General features: G+C 33.8%; 2 protein-coding genes across 2 annotated transcripts; one reads left to right on the top strand and one right to left on the bottom strand.

Annotated features, from left to right (window-relative positions):
- Nucleotides 1-5,188: 5,188 nt before the first annotated feature.
- Nucleotides 5,189-8,088, bottom strand: LOC120264952 (ATP synthase subunit epsilon, mitochondrial). Its single transcript, XM_039272869.1, has 2 exons — nucleotides 7,852-8,088; nucleotides 5,189-5,496 (listed from the first exon to the last, which is right to left on the bottom strand). The coding sequence occupies exons 1-2, from the start codon at nucleotides 8,027-8,029 to the stop codon at nucleotides 5,468-5,470; spliced, it is 207 nt and encodes a 68-aa protein (XP_039128803.1). The 5' UTR covers nucleotides 8,030-8,088; the 3' UTR covers nucleotides 5,189-5,467.
- A 173-nt stretch (nucleotides 8,089-8,261) lies between these two features.
- LOC120264951 (ABC transporter I family member 6, chloroplastic) lies at nucleotides 8,262-14,018 on the top strand. The gene is made up of 7 exons (XM_039272868.1): nucleotides 8,262-8,584; nucleotides 8,653-8,703; nucleotides 10,478-10,687; nucleotides 10,970-11,092; nucleotides 12,443-12,622; nucleotides 13,407-13,510; nucleotides 13,615-14,018. Exons 1-6 carry the CDS (start codon nucleotides 8,291-8,293, stop codon nucleotides 13,491-13,493), a joined length of 945 nt encoding a protein of 314 aa, XP_039128802.1. The 5' UTR covers nucleotides 8,262-8,290; the 3' UTR covers nucleotides 13,494-13,510; nucleotides 13,615-14,018.
- The last annotated feature ends 1,555 nt before the right edge of the window (nucleotides 14,019-15,573 follow it).

Below are 15,573 nucleotides of genomic sequence, written 5' to 3'. Positions count from 1 at the left end.
AACAAGTAAGAAAAAAAAATTAGGTTTCAATATAAAATACAATGAGAATTAAAAAATAACTCAATATTACATTTTATTTTTCAAACGTACAAATTTTATCACAGGCAAAGCGACAAATAAATAAATAAATCAATTTTAAAAAAGAGTAAGTTATAGTGAGAAATAAGAGGAAAGATTAAGGATGAAAACATTAATTTAATCCAAATTATGAAACTTAATTTAAATTTTAAATTACCAAACAGATTAAACTAATCTTGTAGCATATATATAAATTAGGTTGATCAATGGACTAAGAACCAAGCACAAAAACTTAAACAACTTTATATTCACCATCAAGAAAAGTGTGCTTGTATTTGTTTCTAGCATGATGAAATCATGAAATAATTAATCACTAACTTAAAGCAAGCAACAAAACCTTAATTATGGTGTTAATAACTTATAAAAAAGATGGTCTATCTTTGCTCATGAATATTCTCACCAACCTATAACATTGAGTAATTCATAAGATTATGCTTCAAGGAAGGATATATATATATATATTAGATCATATATAATGAATGAAGAGTGTTTTAGAGATTGACAACTTATTCAGAGTGAGTATTATATATATATATATATGGTTTTTATAAGTGGACAAATTGGTACATATATTGTATTTATACTTTCAATTATGTATTGGGTGAGAGATGAACACTCAACATCTTGTATGAAATTAAATGTCTTAATTATTCGACTATCATAATGATAGTGTAGATGTATATATATATCCCATAATTCATCATTCATCATGAAAGAATAACAATGCATGCTTGTTTTTATATATATATATTTAAATATTTTTTTTAATGGGTTGGATCTTGGGTGATAATTAGGTGGCAGATGAACATAATTAGATGAGGAATAAAGGTAAAGAATGCATGGTACCTCATAAAGTAAAAGGGCCAATTTGTATTGGCTTTAAGGCTATTGTTTGACAAAATTATCATTTCTACTTATGACTCCAAAGTGATGGTTGAAAGTTGACACACTTTTTGAGAACAAGTGATTCTTTAATTTGTTTTTATTATTTCATGTATTATTTTTCAAAAAGGTTAATAGACCATAATAAATGAAGATATTAAACATGGAAGGGTACACTTTTACAAATTAAACTTAATGAACTCATCAAAATAAATTTAGTAGAAATAAATCTTATCTTATTTTAAAACTAAAATTATGTAATACATGAAATACATCATATGCAATAGCTTTTGTTAATACTTATAATTCATAATATTCATTTTTCAAGTATAAAAAATTACTTAATAAATCGATTAATTGGACTAATTAACACTTGATATTTATGCACGATGACCTTTTGTAAAACTTTAAATGAACTGATTGCATTAAATTAAATTATTCTAAGCCAAACTAATTTAACTAGGTTAACTCATTAGTTGACTTAAGTGTGTGTATAAATGTACATGCTACTAAAAAAAAAATCATGCATTTAGCTTTTAACGAAATATCTTAATTATGGCATACCATTGGTTTAATTTTTCAAAATAAATACTTCCTCTATTCCATTTTATTTGTCACAAATCCATATTCTTTTTTATCTATTATTTTTTAACATCAAAAAGCATTTATTATTATTTTTCAAAATTACCCTTATCACTTTATTCAACTCTCTTCTTTGAATTAAATATAAGAGAAAAATGTAAATATATAAATTAAGGGTAATTTTGGAAATATAACTAATTTGTTATAAATTTTTGTAAAATAATTAAGTTTATTTGTATATGAGATTCGGTTAATCACAACAGATAAAAAACAAAGGGAGTAATTAAGATTAATTTAAGTCTTTGAACCTAAAGGAGTTTGAGTGTATGTTTTGCCTAATGAACTTGCTTAGGTAATTACAAGTAAACATATTGACTTCGTACAATTCAAAGTACAATACAATATTATATCTTCAACGTCATAGTTAATTAATTAAGTTATTGATATTACATCATATACCATATGATACAATTTCCACTTAACCATTAATTCATGGTGGTTCTTCTGTCTAATCATACTTAAATAAGACACTAAACAAACATTTGATAAAACTAATAAGATTTTTTTAATTTGCATGTCCCTGCAGAGTGGCAAGTTCTTTACAAATCATTCTCATTTGTTTACATAATTTCTCAACCAAAAATCAATTAAAAGAATTTTATAAAAATTCCCTCATTCTTTCATTAAATAAATAAATAAGAGAAACGGGCTCATGTCCTTGGGAAAGTTACATAGACCAATAAGAGTTTGGAAAAGTCAAATGCCTTACATATCTCTGGGAGTTAAAGGAGATATAATTTTAAAAATGATAGGGATAAAGCCAACGACTTTAGGGTCTATTGGTACATGGATCACTGATAGAGTTTCTCATCGAGTGGTGAGAGTTCGATTTTCGGCTGAGGGCACATTTCTGGGTATCATAAATAGTGGTTGTGTACGGGTGGTTGCACGGCCCCGTTCCCATTTGTTCCACCGAGGCTTGTGCATGTCCCTGGGTCTCTAGTGGATTCGCTCCGCTCCTCTTCCAAAAATGATAGGGATAAAATAGTAACTTTACAAAAATGAATGATTGATGCCATAGTTTTCTTAAAACCTAAAGGATTAATGGTCATTTAAATAGTATTGGAACTTACAAATCTTTTTTGCAACTTGCAAGGATCTCTAGGTACTTTTACTTTAAAAAAAAATTCACATCTTAATCAAAATTGTAAATTGATTTTTGACACAATGGCATATAAACAAACAAAAAAATTTATACTTTTTAAAATATATGAGTAAATGTGATTCTTATGAAAATATATGAATAATATTACCATCACATAATACATCTGTTTATCCTGGGATTTTTATATTATTCTCATACTATATATACACTGTATATCCGGATTTCAGCACTGTTTGGTACTGTTTATATTCATATAAAAAAGGACGTTTGTCGTCTATTATTCAAAAAAAAAAATTCTTAAACTAATATAATCCTCAATTTCATCCCATACAATTTTCTTAAGTTTTTAATTTATATAATAGCCTGAAAATTGTCAAATATTATATTAGATTTGGCATCATGGTTTAAAAAAAAAATAATCTTCAAACCGAAATTTCAAAGAAAAAAAAAAATTAAAGTTCATCTTCCTTAATTATGCATTATCTTTTAGTCATACTTCTATGTGGCTTCGGCAACTTGGAAGAATCTAATTCTAATTAATAATAATTAAGCCTAATTCCTATTCTTAATGATGCTTGTCTCTTTTGCACATCATCCAGGTTGTCTTTTAGTTGGAGGATTCTTCTATTCAATTCTCAATAGACTCATGAAGGTTTCCAAGAATTAAACAATGCTTTCATGCATTGTAATGGTGAGGGTGGTGGTCAATTTTGCTTTGGTGGGCTTATTAAAAAATTTTAAAAATTTATATTAAATTTATATATTAGGACTACCTAATAATGAATAATTTTACTTTCTCCATCCAATACATGTCATTCCTTTTTTTTTAAATATCATTTCTTAGCATTTGTCTACGTTATATAAAATGAGTCGCTCATAATTATAATATGTAAAATGACAAACATACCCCTCTTAGAAAAGAAATTATATATATATATATATATATGACAATATATTTTTTGGTACATCCCCACAATAGCCGTTAGATTATTCATTTAATGGATGTCAGATGTAAAACAACAACTCGTTAGATAATGATCTAATGATTATTGTGGGACACCCCTAGATTACCAATCCTCTGTATATGTAGTCCTCTGTATATGTATTTCTCTAAAGCCTATTTAACATAATTTTCAGAATATTAATTTTTTTAATTAATTTAAAATGTGGTTGTGAAAAGGTGTACTGGCCAAAAACGAGGGATTTGGTTTGGGCTTTGGGCTTCGATGACCATACCATGCGAATCCATTTGGGCCAGATCTAAATCCAGCAGGTTTCGGATCCCAGTTTAAACGGATCAAAACCCGGATCCAGCAGGTTTCGGATCCCCAATAAAAATGACCCGAAACCCATTCCAGCACCACCAATCAATGGTTCTCACATCCTCTTCTCACCGTTGCTTTCTCATACTTCTCCCACAGAACTCCTCCTTAATTACCGTCCCTACCCCTCCTCATCGCCGGTGATGCCTCTTATTCAACAGCTGTGCTTCCTGTTCCTCTTTTGCTCCATGCATGCATGCATGCATCTTTACTAAAAAGAGTTAAGGCCAGCCACAATGTTCAACAACATTATGTTATTGTTATTTACTTCAATATGCATAGTTGGTGGATCCTTCTCCTCTTCATACTGGTCCAGAAAAACCTATTCACTATATCAAACAACACCAAGGTAGTCAGACTCGGTCCGAACATTAACCCGACCAAGCCCAGGGATCAAGAGTCGATGGGTTCAACCGGATCAAACCGGAGTTGAACCGGGTCAATAATAAAATATTAAAAAATCTATTATAATAATTAATAATAATAAATAATATAACTTTTATTTTAATAATTTAAAAACTTAAAATATAATATTTAAATTTTAATTATATATATATTTTCATAATTTTTAAAATATCTGAAATATAATTATTTTTAATTTTTAATTTTTACTGTCGTTGATTTTTTTTAGAAATGCAAATATATATATATATATATATCTATATAAATAAAACCAAAATGTTATCATGTTCCCTTGGCCAATGCTCTTCTCGGGACTCACCAAAAAGCACATATACTCTCTTTTTCTCTCTTTCTCACTTTCTCTCTTCTTTTTTCTTCTTCCTCACTTGTTCTAGCCGGCCACTTCTCACTGCAGCACTTCTCCTTTCACCTCCTCTCCTCTCATGTTGTTTAAAAATCTTGTTTTTCTAACCCGTTAAATCCAGCCGAGTCACCCGGTTCCTGGGCAAACCGGCCGAGTCACCTTATTTTGGCCAAGTTTTTTTAAAGCCGGGTTAAAAAATATAACTAAACCAGCCTTATGGCCGGTTCCCTGTTTTTCCGGTCAAACCGATCAGACCGGTCCGGGTCTGACAACATTGACCAACACTAGTCTTATTGGTTATTTGAAACATAATAATCTGTTGCACATTGTGGACCAGTATCAAACAGCAGGTTATCTTGTTCCAAACTCTCTGTAGTCTGCACTTCTAACAAATGGACAAAATAAATCAAGGTATAGCTACCCAGATTCAACTTCTATATTGATAAGATTGTTGCTTTGAAGAGCATCCAACATTCCAACCATTAAAAAAGTTGTTGATGAATCAAACAAGTTTGGAGATCAAACTACAGCATTGTGCGGATGGTTATGATAGTAGATAAAACATACTGTCTCTATGTGGCAAGATATGACAAACAAGCACATCATTATTGTTGGAGTCCTGGAACCAAAATCATCACAGGAATAAAACCAAAATAGAGCCTTGATGCAGTCTCATTCTTCAGGTGAGTCCGTGCGGGTACCTGATGAAACAAGCACGCAATTAGACAAGATAAAATCAATTAAAATAATTAGCAAATAGCAACTTCATAGGATACCCCCTTCTTATAATCCAGATAATAAGCTGCATGCCACAGCAGAACATATTCAGTTGAACAAAAACACAGAATTTGATTCTGAAGGAAATAATGCAGCAGTAACAAAAGACCAAAGCAATGATTAATGCAGTAATTTCTCACCAAGAACCAAAGCATCACATAATTACTCTTTGAAGATTTCAAATGTATTGTCATATAACTACCACATAAGTTAAATAGTAATGCGCATAAATGTAGTTGGGAAGAATGCAGACAAATAAAATCCTAAGAGCTTAGCTGAAGAAAGGCTTGGTTAGTGTGCTTGAATTATGTAGTATAAAGAGGTCTCTCCTGATTAGTTTTTACCACTGCTGGATCCGATATTATAGACCTATAGGTCATTGAACCTATTGTAACCAAGTCAAAATTTTTAGCTATAGTTGAAAAAATTTAGGTTATTGTTCTCTCCTAGTTTAGGTAAATGATTGGTTAGCTGGTATGCACCTTGAGTAGTGGCATTTGGTGAACTATAACACCCTAAGGTGCGCCTTCATAACAGGCATTTGTTGTTGCTGTGTCTGACCATCTGACTCTGGATGAATTTACATTTTACCCACAAGATCTGCATGTCTCAAAAACCTTAATTGGTGCCAGTTGAACAGCTTCACATAATACAAGCTTAAGCATGACAAATAACCCTATCTACCGTTATAGAGTTCTTAAAGGGACTTCAAATTTGGTGTACCTGACTCGAGGACAACAGCCAGTTCTGCAAGTATTTAGGTTGTTAATACAGTGGAGAAAGAAATTGTCTATTGGGAGACAATAAGAATTACGGCTTCAAACTCAAGACAAACTGCCATAGCACTCACATTAGTATATGGTGGAAACAACAGATGCTCAAAAGAGAAACAAAAAGTGAACAAAGATTATTTACTAATAAATTTATAAACAGACTTCTAATTAATAAAAAAATTGACAACCTAAATATGGCAATGTCCAACAAGAAACTGACTAATTAAAAAAATCAGACAAAAAGTTTGACAACCTCATAGCCCGGATAGCTCTTTGAGAGACTAACATGAAAATCATCACTCTTGAGGGACAAGTATTTCTAAGAGTTCCAAGAGGTTGTTTGAATCAACCAAAGCATATTGGACCTATAACAAATCATACAACATGGTTGGAATAGCCAAAATCATCCAAATGGCATATGATATATAATATCGACCTTCAAAAGCCAGCCTTACTGTAATCTTTCGTTTATAAGTCAAAATGGGATGACAGGATCAGATTACCCTATTTGTGCCTCCTTATAGTTAAAAAAAAACTTTCTTCTCTGGCAGACTGTGAGAGATTACCTTTTGATCTACCAGAAGCAGAAGAAAAATTAGCAGCAGGTAATCAAACTGCCAACAAGCCAAATAATTCAATTGATGGAAGGGAATCTAGAGGATAAAAGTTCATAGTATTTAAAAAAGTCACTGCTAATTGGACTGCAACAGCACATAAGTTACATAGATGATAGAGATGATCTGGCTATTTACAGAACTATCAAAATCCCTATACTGACAGCAATAGCGATTGGCTATGACATACACTGCATACAAGATAGATCTCATGGGAAAAATACAAGAGTCATAATAATAATAATAATAATAATAATAATAATAATAATAATAATAATGATGATGATGGTGATGATCAAGGTTGTCATAGGCATAAGGCGCATCTAGGTGCAAGGGGTCTTGGGGCCTAGGCGCAGCCGCGCATCTGATTGACACTAGGCGCACCAAGTCACTACCAAAGAAAATTGAAAAATAAAAAATAGCTGTACTAAAGATTAATTTGTATTAAAATTTTAAAATATCCTAAAGATTAATATCATAGAAGACAATAAGACATTAGAAAAAAAAAAAACGTGCATAATAACATGCAAAATAATCTTCAAATGTTTAATAGTTAATACAAAATGCGATAATACGATATAATGCATGCATCAAGTCCAAATCCTAACTTGTATAATAAAATCTTATTTACTCTAACACTAGTTTGCCACATTTCATTAAAAAAAAAAATGTGTTTTTTTTCTAAGATATCTTTTATTCAACAAGTGTTATTAGGCTATTTCTCAGAAAGAATGTCCAACATTATACATACACCATATCCAGAAACCTATTCGCTAGAAAAAAATCAACCCAAAAGATATGAAATCACAAAATTAACCAAAATCACAAATCCCAGGAATTCACAAACAAAAAACATCAAAAGAAGCGAAGCTGAAATGAAAATAATACATACTTGGTTTCTCAGGCTTCCCCTGAGACCACTTAGAGATTGTGAAGTGAACCTTTTCCCTGTTGACAGCCTCAGAGCGATAGGGTTCCTTGAGGCACTTCCGCACCGCGCCGGCCACCATGTTGCTATAACCTATGTAGGTCATCCCCGCCGCTCTCCAGAATGGCACCGCCGACGACATCGTCGCAAATCTCCAACCTCTCCTCTTCTTCCTCTTCTTCTGCGATTAGGGTTTCAAAGCCCTCTTTTTCCCCGATTTAATCGGGTCGGATCTAAAGCCAGAGGGTTTCGGATCCTAGTTTAAACGGGTCAAAACCCGGACGGAGCTAGCGGGTTTCGGATTCCAATTAAAACGGATCAAAACCCGGAGCTATAACGGGTTTCGGATCCTCAATAAAACGACCCGAAACCCATTCCAGCACCACCATCGCATCCGCAATCGATGGCTCTCGCGTTCTCTTCTCCGGCGCCGCGCTTCGCCGTCTCCCCATCGATTCCTCATACTTCGCCCTCGAACTCCTTCTTAATTACCGTCCCAACCCCTCATCGTCTCCGGCGATGCCTCCGCCGTGGAGTGAAGGCGGCGGTGGCCGTCGACTCCCCATCGGCGGAGGGTGGTGGCCTCCCGGTGGAGAGCCCAAACGTGCTCCTTGAGGTCAACGACCTTAGGGCTGTGATTAAGGACACTGATAAGGAAATCCTCAAGGGCGTCAATCTCACTATCAATGAGGGCGAGGTATCTCCCGCCCTTTTTCCCTCGATTTGTTTTGATACTGTTGACTTATTTTGATGGAATTTTGGCAGATTCATACGATCATGGGGAGGAATGGATCCGGGAAAAGTACCTTTGCGAAGGTGAACTTTTGTTATCGTTCTCTTGTGTTTAGTATAGTTTCTTGTTTTAAGGATTTAAGATGAAATATTTGATGGAAATGTTTATAATTCAATCCAGAGTTTAGCTTTTTGTGTTCTAGTTTCATCTGTTTGATTGTTGGAGACTCGAATTACTTCATGCTAATTTCAGGTGGCACTAGGTTTTATTGATTAATTTATCTTTTGGGAGCAAATTCAAGGGCATCCATTAGTTGTAGTTTATTATTTTTTGGTAAATTGATCCGGGAATATTTAACATGATTAAAAAAACAATCTGTTTACTGCTACGGAGCCAAAGTAAGGTTGTGTTGAGAGTTGAGATCGGTCCATGATCACTTTCCAGTGCAGATTGCTTGTAGAAAATTGATGATATTTAGCTCATGGAGATCTTGTTGAGCCGTTGCTGCAGTTGGATGAAAGTGATTGAATGGTGAAGATGTGTTAATGTTATTAGTGATTAGAGTTTTCTAAGTGAAGGAATCATTTAGATGTAATAGTGAAGTAATAGTGCTTAGTAGGGCTTGTCTTGAATTTTGATCTTGCTATTGGGCGATGAGTTCTTTATAATGATCAAGATAAACTCACTAGTGTGCTCTGACAGAAATGAGGTGTTCTCTTATCCTAATTTAAATTCCAAGTTCTTGGGGCGCTGAGCTTCAGGCTGAACTAAGATTCACGGTGCACCTACATTTTGCATAACAGTTTGGTATGACACCATTCATTACGTGCATATGCTAGGATTAGAATTATGAGTAGAACAAATGGCATTTGGGTCTCTATCGTGCTTTTTCCTTGACAAACATTGAAGCTAACACATATGATTTCATTATCTAGGTATATTATTCATGGCTTTGAAAGTTACTGTTGATAGATCGGATATATTCTGCTGAACTAGTATTCACACCTACTAAATCCTAATTGTGTAATGATCACAAGGAAATAGAAAATATGATTTGGGTAACAATCTATGCAATTTGCACAAGTGATCATCTAGATATAAATGAATCAAGCAATTTGTCTGAACATAGCTAATGCATGTTTGACTAGCAAGAAGAGGTAACCTAGACCAACCTTTAAGAGCATATTCAAGGTCGTTGATTGAAACATGCTTGATTTTTCATACTTCCTGTTGTTTCAATATCTTTCTATTTAATTGGCTTTGTAACCCATTGCCATGGACTGTGTCTTGTTTCTGCAACAATTTCTTATCCATTCCCACATTAAGGTTAAACAGAAGGAAGACACGCATACTGTACTTCAAGATTTCACACATGAAATTATTGATCACTGGCGATGGATTTTGAGTCATAATCTTATCCATGCCTCGAAATTTATTTCGGAGGTTAACTTCAATGAAAGTATTTAATGGTGGAGCTCTCACATAACTCAGTTGATTAGTTTCATATAGACTTTAAACTCTCTAAAGTTTTTTTAAGGTTTTCTATTTTGCTGAAGCTAAACTGGTTGTGCAAACATGTGAATGCTGGTGTCGTTTGCACTTTGATGAGCATAATATTACAATTAAAATATAAAATTAATGCATGTGATTCATACATGATGTGCTGTAACAATTTTTCTGAAAGGACACAAGATGAATACTCATGTGAAAGACAAGGATGTTGATTTGCACCAATTATTTGATTAGAGGTTTGTTTTAGTTCTGGAAGTAGGTTGAGAAGGTAACCTTGCTCCATTTCTTTGCTCAAATTGTTTTGTCTTTTTTTGTTTTCCCTTCGTGGGATTTTATTTTTTACAGGTTCTTGTTGGTCACCCAGATTATGAGGTAACTAAGGGTGATATTGTCTTTAAAGGCGAGAATTTGCTTGAGATGGATCCAGAGGAAAGATCTCATGCTGGCCTCTTTATGAGTTTCCAATCTCCAGTTGAGATACCAGGTGTAAGCAACATGGATTTTCTACGCATGGCATATAATGCTCGAAAAAAAACAGAAATTTCTCCTATTGAGGTGTGTTATATATAACCTTTGTTTTATATTGGTTGGTTGTAGCAACTTTGTTTTGGGAACTTCCTCATGTATGTAACAATATTTAAAACTTGTGACCTAAATCACCTGCCATACTCTTAACTGCAGTGCAATTCCATCAATTGAGCTTATACCCTACATCAAATCACATCCTATGTGCTCAAAAAAGAACTATTAAAATATTTCAAAAGCTTGTATATGCCTATCTATGTTTGCAAACACAAAGTTTATACCTTTTTTATACCCTTTTTTTCTCTTTTGCAGTTCTTTCATTTTTTACTCCCCAAGCTCGAAGCTGTGAAGATGGATCCAAGGTTCTTAGATAGGAATGTAAATGAAGGATTCAGTGGAGGTGAAAAGAAGCGAAATGAAATTCTGCAACTTGCGGTATGATTTCATGTCTATCATGTATATGATGCTTTTATTTCTCTTGTGGTTTTGTGTTCATCTGTAACTTCTATAATATGAATATTGAATCCACTTGATTTGTTTAATATGCATATTTTGCGCCTTTGCTTTCTCATTAATTCTGACTCAGTCATCACTAATATAGTACTTCTTATTTCTGCCACAAGGTTCTTCCCTACTAATAATTTATGCCATCAAACTCTTCTAGCTTACTTTCAACTCTTTAGATAATTTTCTTGCTATAAGGTCATTATGTAGAATAGCAGGTATACTTTTTATTGTGGATTCCCTGATGATTTTGCTAGTGGTTGGATGTGCAATTAAGCCAATCACCTGTGCTCTTTGGAGGCAGCTGAGCATTTTGTGATCAAACTTATCTTGCCATTTTTCTCTTACATCAATTCTAATCCGTATACTGCCTTTTTTTTATTTTATTTTGTTCTTCTGTATTTTATCATTTTCCCCATTTAGTCCATTTTTTCTGCGTCCTGTTGAGACATAGATAGCAAGTCTAGACTTTGGGCATCACCGTTTGGTGCTGGAATAATTGAGTAGAGTAGGAGTCAAATACCAAAAAGATATGTTCGAATAGAAGATAAAGGTGGTTTGGGTGGCAGAGGTTAAATCGAGCTAGGGACATGTAAAGTATGAGTGATAGGAAGGGTGTCATTATTGGACAATCAACTTCACTGTGATACATGCTGCCATGTGATACTCTTTGCTTTGAATCTGCATGGCCAAAGTGTCTACTTTTTTTATTTAGAAACCGTAGTGGTAGTGTTGATTGTGGTTGACTATTATTGAAAATCTGCTTATCTCAAGAAAATTGGCCTTAAATACAATTAGTCCCTTCATCTTCATCTAACATTTAAAAATTCAGTCTCATCATTAATATAAATGTTGGTCATATAATTTGTGTCGATAATGAGCCACTTTGATTTTTGCTCTACTTCTGGCAATTGTCCTGTTGTTTTCAAAAGCTGCGATATACTTTCTATTTGCACACAGAAGCATGTTTTTAACCATTCTAACTAGGTGAGCCACTTTCCTGTATGGCTCCAAAGTTCAAGTTTTCAGCTGTGATTTATTTAATTTTTTTTATTTTTTGTGTTTTCATTCATAAAGCTTTTTATGCTATATGGGGCCTTTGGGTAAGTGCACAGAAACCATACTTCCGTGCCTTTAGCAAACTGATGCTTATAGGTTCATAACAAATTGGGAGAATTTAGGATGGTATCTGTTTTACACATGTATCTGTATTTTTTCTACTCCAATTTTGCTATTGATGCTGAAAGTGTTATTGGTATCATATTTGCCATGTCATCTCAGGTACTGGAGGCTGATTTGGCTATTTTAGATGAAATTGATTCTGGGTTAGATGTTGATGCTCTTCAAGATGTTGCGAAAGCACTTCTTGGCCTCATGACTCCCAAGAATTCTATTTTGATGATTACTCATTACCCGACTCTGTTGGACCTCATCAACAAGCCTGGATTTGTTCATATAATGGTAAGAGATTCCAAACAGCATTGAATCACTTTACTGCTTTTTCAACTGGTCAAATTTTGCTGTCAAATCAATAAATTGTCTTCTCTGCTCTTCCAGTTCATATGAGACTTGCGGCTTTTGTAGCTGTAGTTCATAGAAATAAAGGGTGCTACGTAGCAAGGGGTGACATGCATGCATTTCAGACACATATTACTAGTTTAGAAGCGGACTTCACATTTGTTCATGGTGTTGCATTTTTGCCCACTAGTTTGACTTGCATATACCTTCATGTAGGATTTGAATCTGCCACTTGTCTTCTGAGTTTTCCTCTTCCACAGGAATAGCAAGTTAGATATGACAGAATCCATTGTTTTGATTAGAAATAAGTGCATGATACTCGCTCAATTTTGCAGTCATTATGGCTTGATTGGTGAAACATTTCCAGTGGTTGTATAATCCTATAGTGTAAGCAAAATCTTTGAAACATCTACCACAATATTGCATGGTGTTAGTCGGAAAGATTTCATTTTTAGTGAAGGGTATTACTTCATTAGATAATTGTGTAACTTGTGATTTCAGATCCAATTCATACTATTTCACTTGATGGTTGTTTTAGTGTGACAATTTTGTAATTTTCCATGCTGAAATGGAATATCTAATTAATAACCGAAGTATGATTATTGAAACAACAGGGATTCATCCATAATCATCTACTTGACTTTGAACTGTTATTAAGCTCCAACCAACCAGATTAGTCCTCATTTTACATTATAACTTTTTTTTTTTCTGCCTTGAATGTGTTCAGCAAGATGGGGTGATTAAAAGGACAGGCGACCGTTCACTCGCAAAACTGGTTGAGAAGGGGGGTTATGCAGAGATTTCTAATGCATAACTCTATAGTTGATAGAGGTAAGTGAATAGCCAATTTTTTCCAAGTTTACTTTCTCATCATTCTGCTGCTTCCCGATAACCAATTGAATTCATTGTATGGCTTTGTTTGTTTTGATACACAGTTCCATATTATCGAGATCTGCATTTTAAGAATTGTTGTGGAAATTGAGATAAAGCTTCTATGTTCGGAAGTATGTGCTCCAAGACCTGACATAAAAACTTCTCAATGAGGCCTTCATTATTTCATAGTCCATGACTGGTGCCTGATCGCTGATAACCACACGGTATGTATTGAGAGGTGTGTTCATATTTATAATGAACCATTCGTCATATACTAGAACTGCACAGCTACTTTTTGCCCTCCTTGATTCATCCTGCTATAATGCATTAACATTCCTTCTTTGTGCTTTTTAATATACTGTAAAATGTCTCTCTTGATTGTATTATTCAATTTACATCAGCATGTTTTTAATTAGACAATCAAGTTTAATTTTATCAAATGGTCTTGATTGGTGACTTGGCTTCACTCATTGTTTGGGATTTTGTGGCCTTACTATTGCCTGCATGATGACACATAGGATGTTGTCGATCGGAAAATGAATAGTAGAAAAGTAATGGACTTATTCTGCTTCGGATTTTATAAAATGGCCAAAATATTAGTTCACACAAATAATGTTTTTTAAATGTAAAAATTTTATAGAAAAAGAGTATTCTTGGAGGAGATATTGCAATATTTTGGCTGAATGAGGACCACAACATCAATAATTTAGTTTCCAGTTGACCAACATAATCAGATGCAGGGGTCCCAAACTCTCATGTTCTGAGATGAAGACCCTCTTAAATTTTATGCTTCTGTGCGGCAAACTGTACCTCTTTTGTCATGGAATCAACTAGTGAGGACCATATTGAATGTTATCTATTTATCCAAGCTGGCTAAACCATGAGCTGTGTTTTACTGTTTCAACTTATGCCCTATAAAAGTAACTGTAGTTATCTGCAACTCTAATCACCATGGTTACAAACCTTGTGTGACTAGGAAACAAAACTGGACCTCTTTTTGCATGAAATCAGTTCATGAGGACTGTGTTCACTGTTAGGTGTGGATCGTTTATCTCAGCTGGCTAAACCCTAAACCAATTCTGGAAACTCAAAGTTCCATATTTTTACTTATATATGACATGAGGTGTTTGTATTCTGCCTATGAGACAGATTTAAATCTGAATTCATATAGAATGAGGGCACAGGTGTATTGAGACAGTAACTCTACATCTATGCACTCTGAGTTCATAATGATAATACAAAAAAAAAAATCCTTGCAGAATCACAAACCACCACCAGACTGGAGACATGATCTTTTGTGTGACTAGAAAATTGGACCCGCCCCTTTTGGGATGGTGTGAACCATGTGCAGTGTGGAGTGTGGACCATGTAGCTAAGGTGGTTAAAATCATATACTTACCCAAAGAGATTTTTTGAATATTTTTTTTGTCACAGGTTGCATGTGTGACTATATTAAAACTGGACTTCTTTTGGCAAGGGAATCAACAAGGACCATGTTCAATGTGGGCCATTGATCTAAGCTGGTTAAGCCATGACCTGACATTGTATATAGCGGTCCAGTTTAACTTATTTAGATATGTTTGAAATGGTGCCCAATGGGAATTGAGAGAATTCATATAGGGGATCATTAACCATATCCTTAATAAAAAAAATAAAAATAAAAAAAGACAGGAAAGGAGCTGATTCAGATGGTTAGAGTGGACCATTTTTGTGCTTTCTTGTTCCTTAGCTTCACATGGACTTAAATTTTCCTTTGATTTTCCAAGCATGTTTTTTTTTTTTTCTGTAGAAGGTGATTGTACCCCCTCAACATTTATGACTTTTCTATATGGTCCCTGGATTTTTAAAAACCAATTATTAAAAAGTTTTTTTTTTCAGAAATTTGATTTAGGATTTTCAATTCAAAATGGTCTAGTTTAACCAGTTTTGTGCAGCCTTAAATAAATTATCTATTTCAAATAAAATTAGTAAGTGTTAAAATCATATAAAAAAATACTTATAATTTTAAATAAAGATAAATA

The sequence above is a fragment of the Dioscorea cayenensis genome, chromosome 7 (assembly GCF_009730915.1).
Source record: "Dioscorea cayenensis subsp. rotundata cultivar TDr96_F1 chromosome 7, TDr96_F1_v2_PseudoChromosome.rev07_lg8_w22 25.fasta, whole genome shotgun sequence".
Lineage (NCBI taxonomy): Eukaryota > Viridiplantae > Streptophyta > Magnoliopsida > Dioscoreales > Dioscoreaceae > Dioscorea > Dioscorea cayenensis.
The sequence above is the reverse complement of the archived record's forward strand: the minus strand, read 5'-3'. Positions and strand labels throughout refer to the sequence as shown.

Coding starts and splice junctions, on each gene's coding strand:
- LOC120264952 (XM_039272869.1), bottom strand. CDS start 8,029: ATGTCGTCGGCGGTGCCATTCTGGAGAGCGGCGGGGATGACCTACATA. Junction 5,497..7,851: donor GGGGAAGCCTGAGAAACCAA/GTATGTATTATT, acceptor TTGTTTCATCAG/GTACCCGCACGGACTCACCT.
- LOC120264951 (XM_039272868.1), top strand. CDS start 8,291: ATGGCTCTCGCGTTCTCTTCTCCGGCGCCGCGCTTCGCCGTCTCCCCA. Junction 8,585..8,652: donor TCACTATCAATGAGGGCGAG/GTATCTCCCGCC, acceptor GAATTTTGGCAG/ATTCATACGATCATGGGGAG. Junction 11,093..12,442: donor ATGAAATTCTGCAACTTGCG/GTATGATTTCAT, acceptor ATGTCATCTCAG/GTACTGGAGGCTGATTTGGC.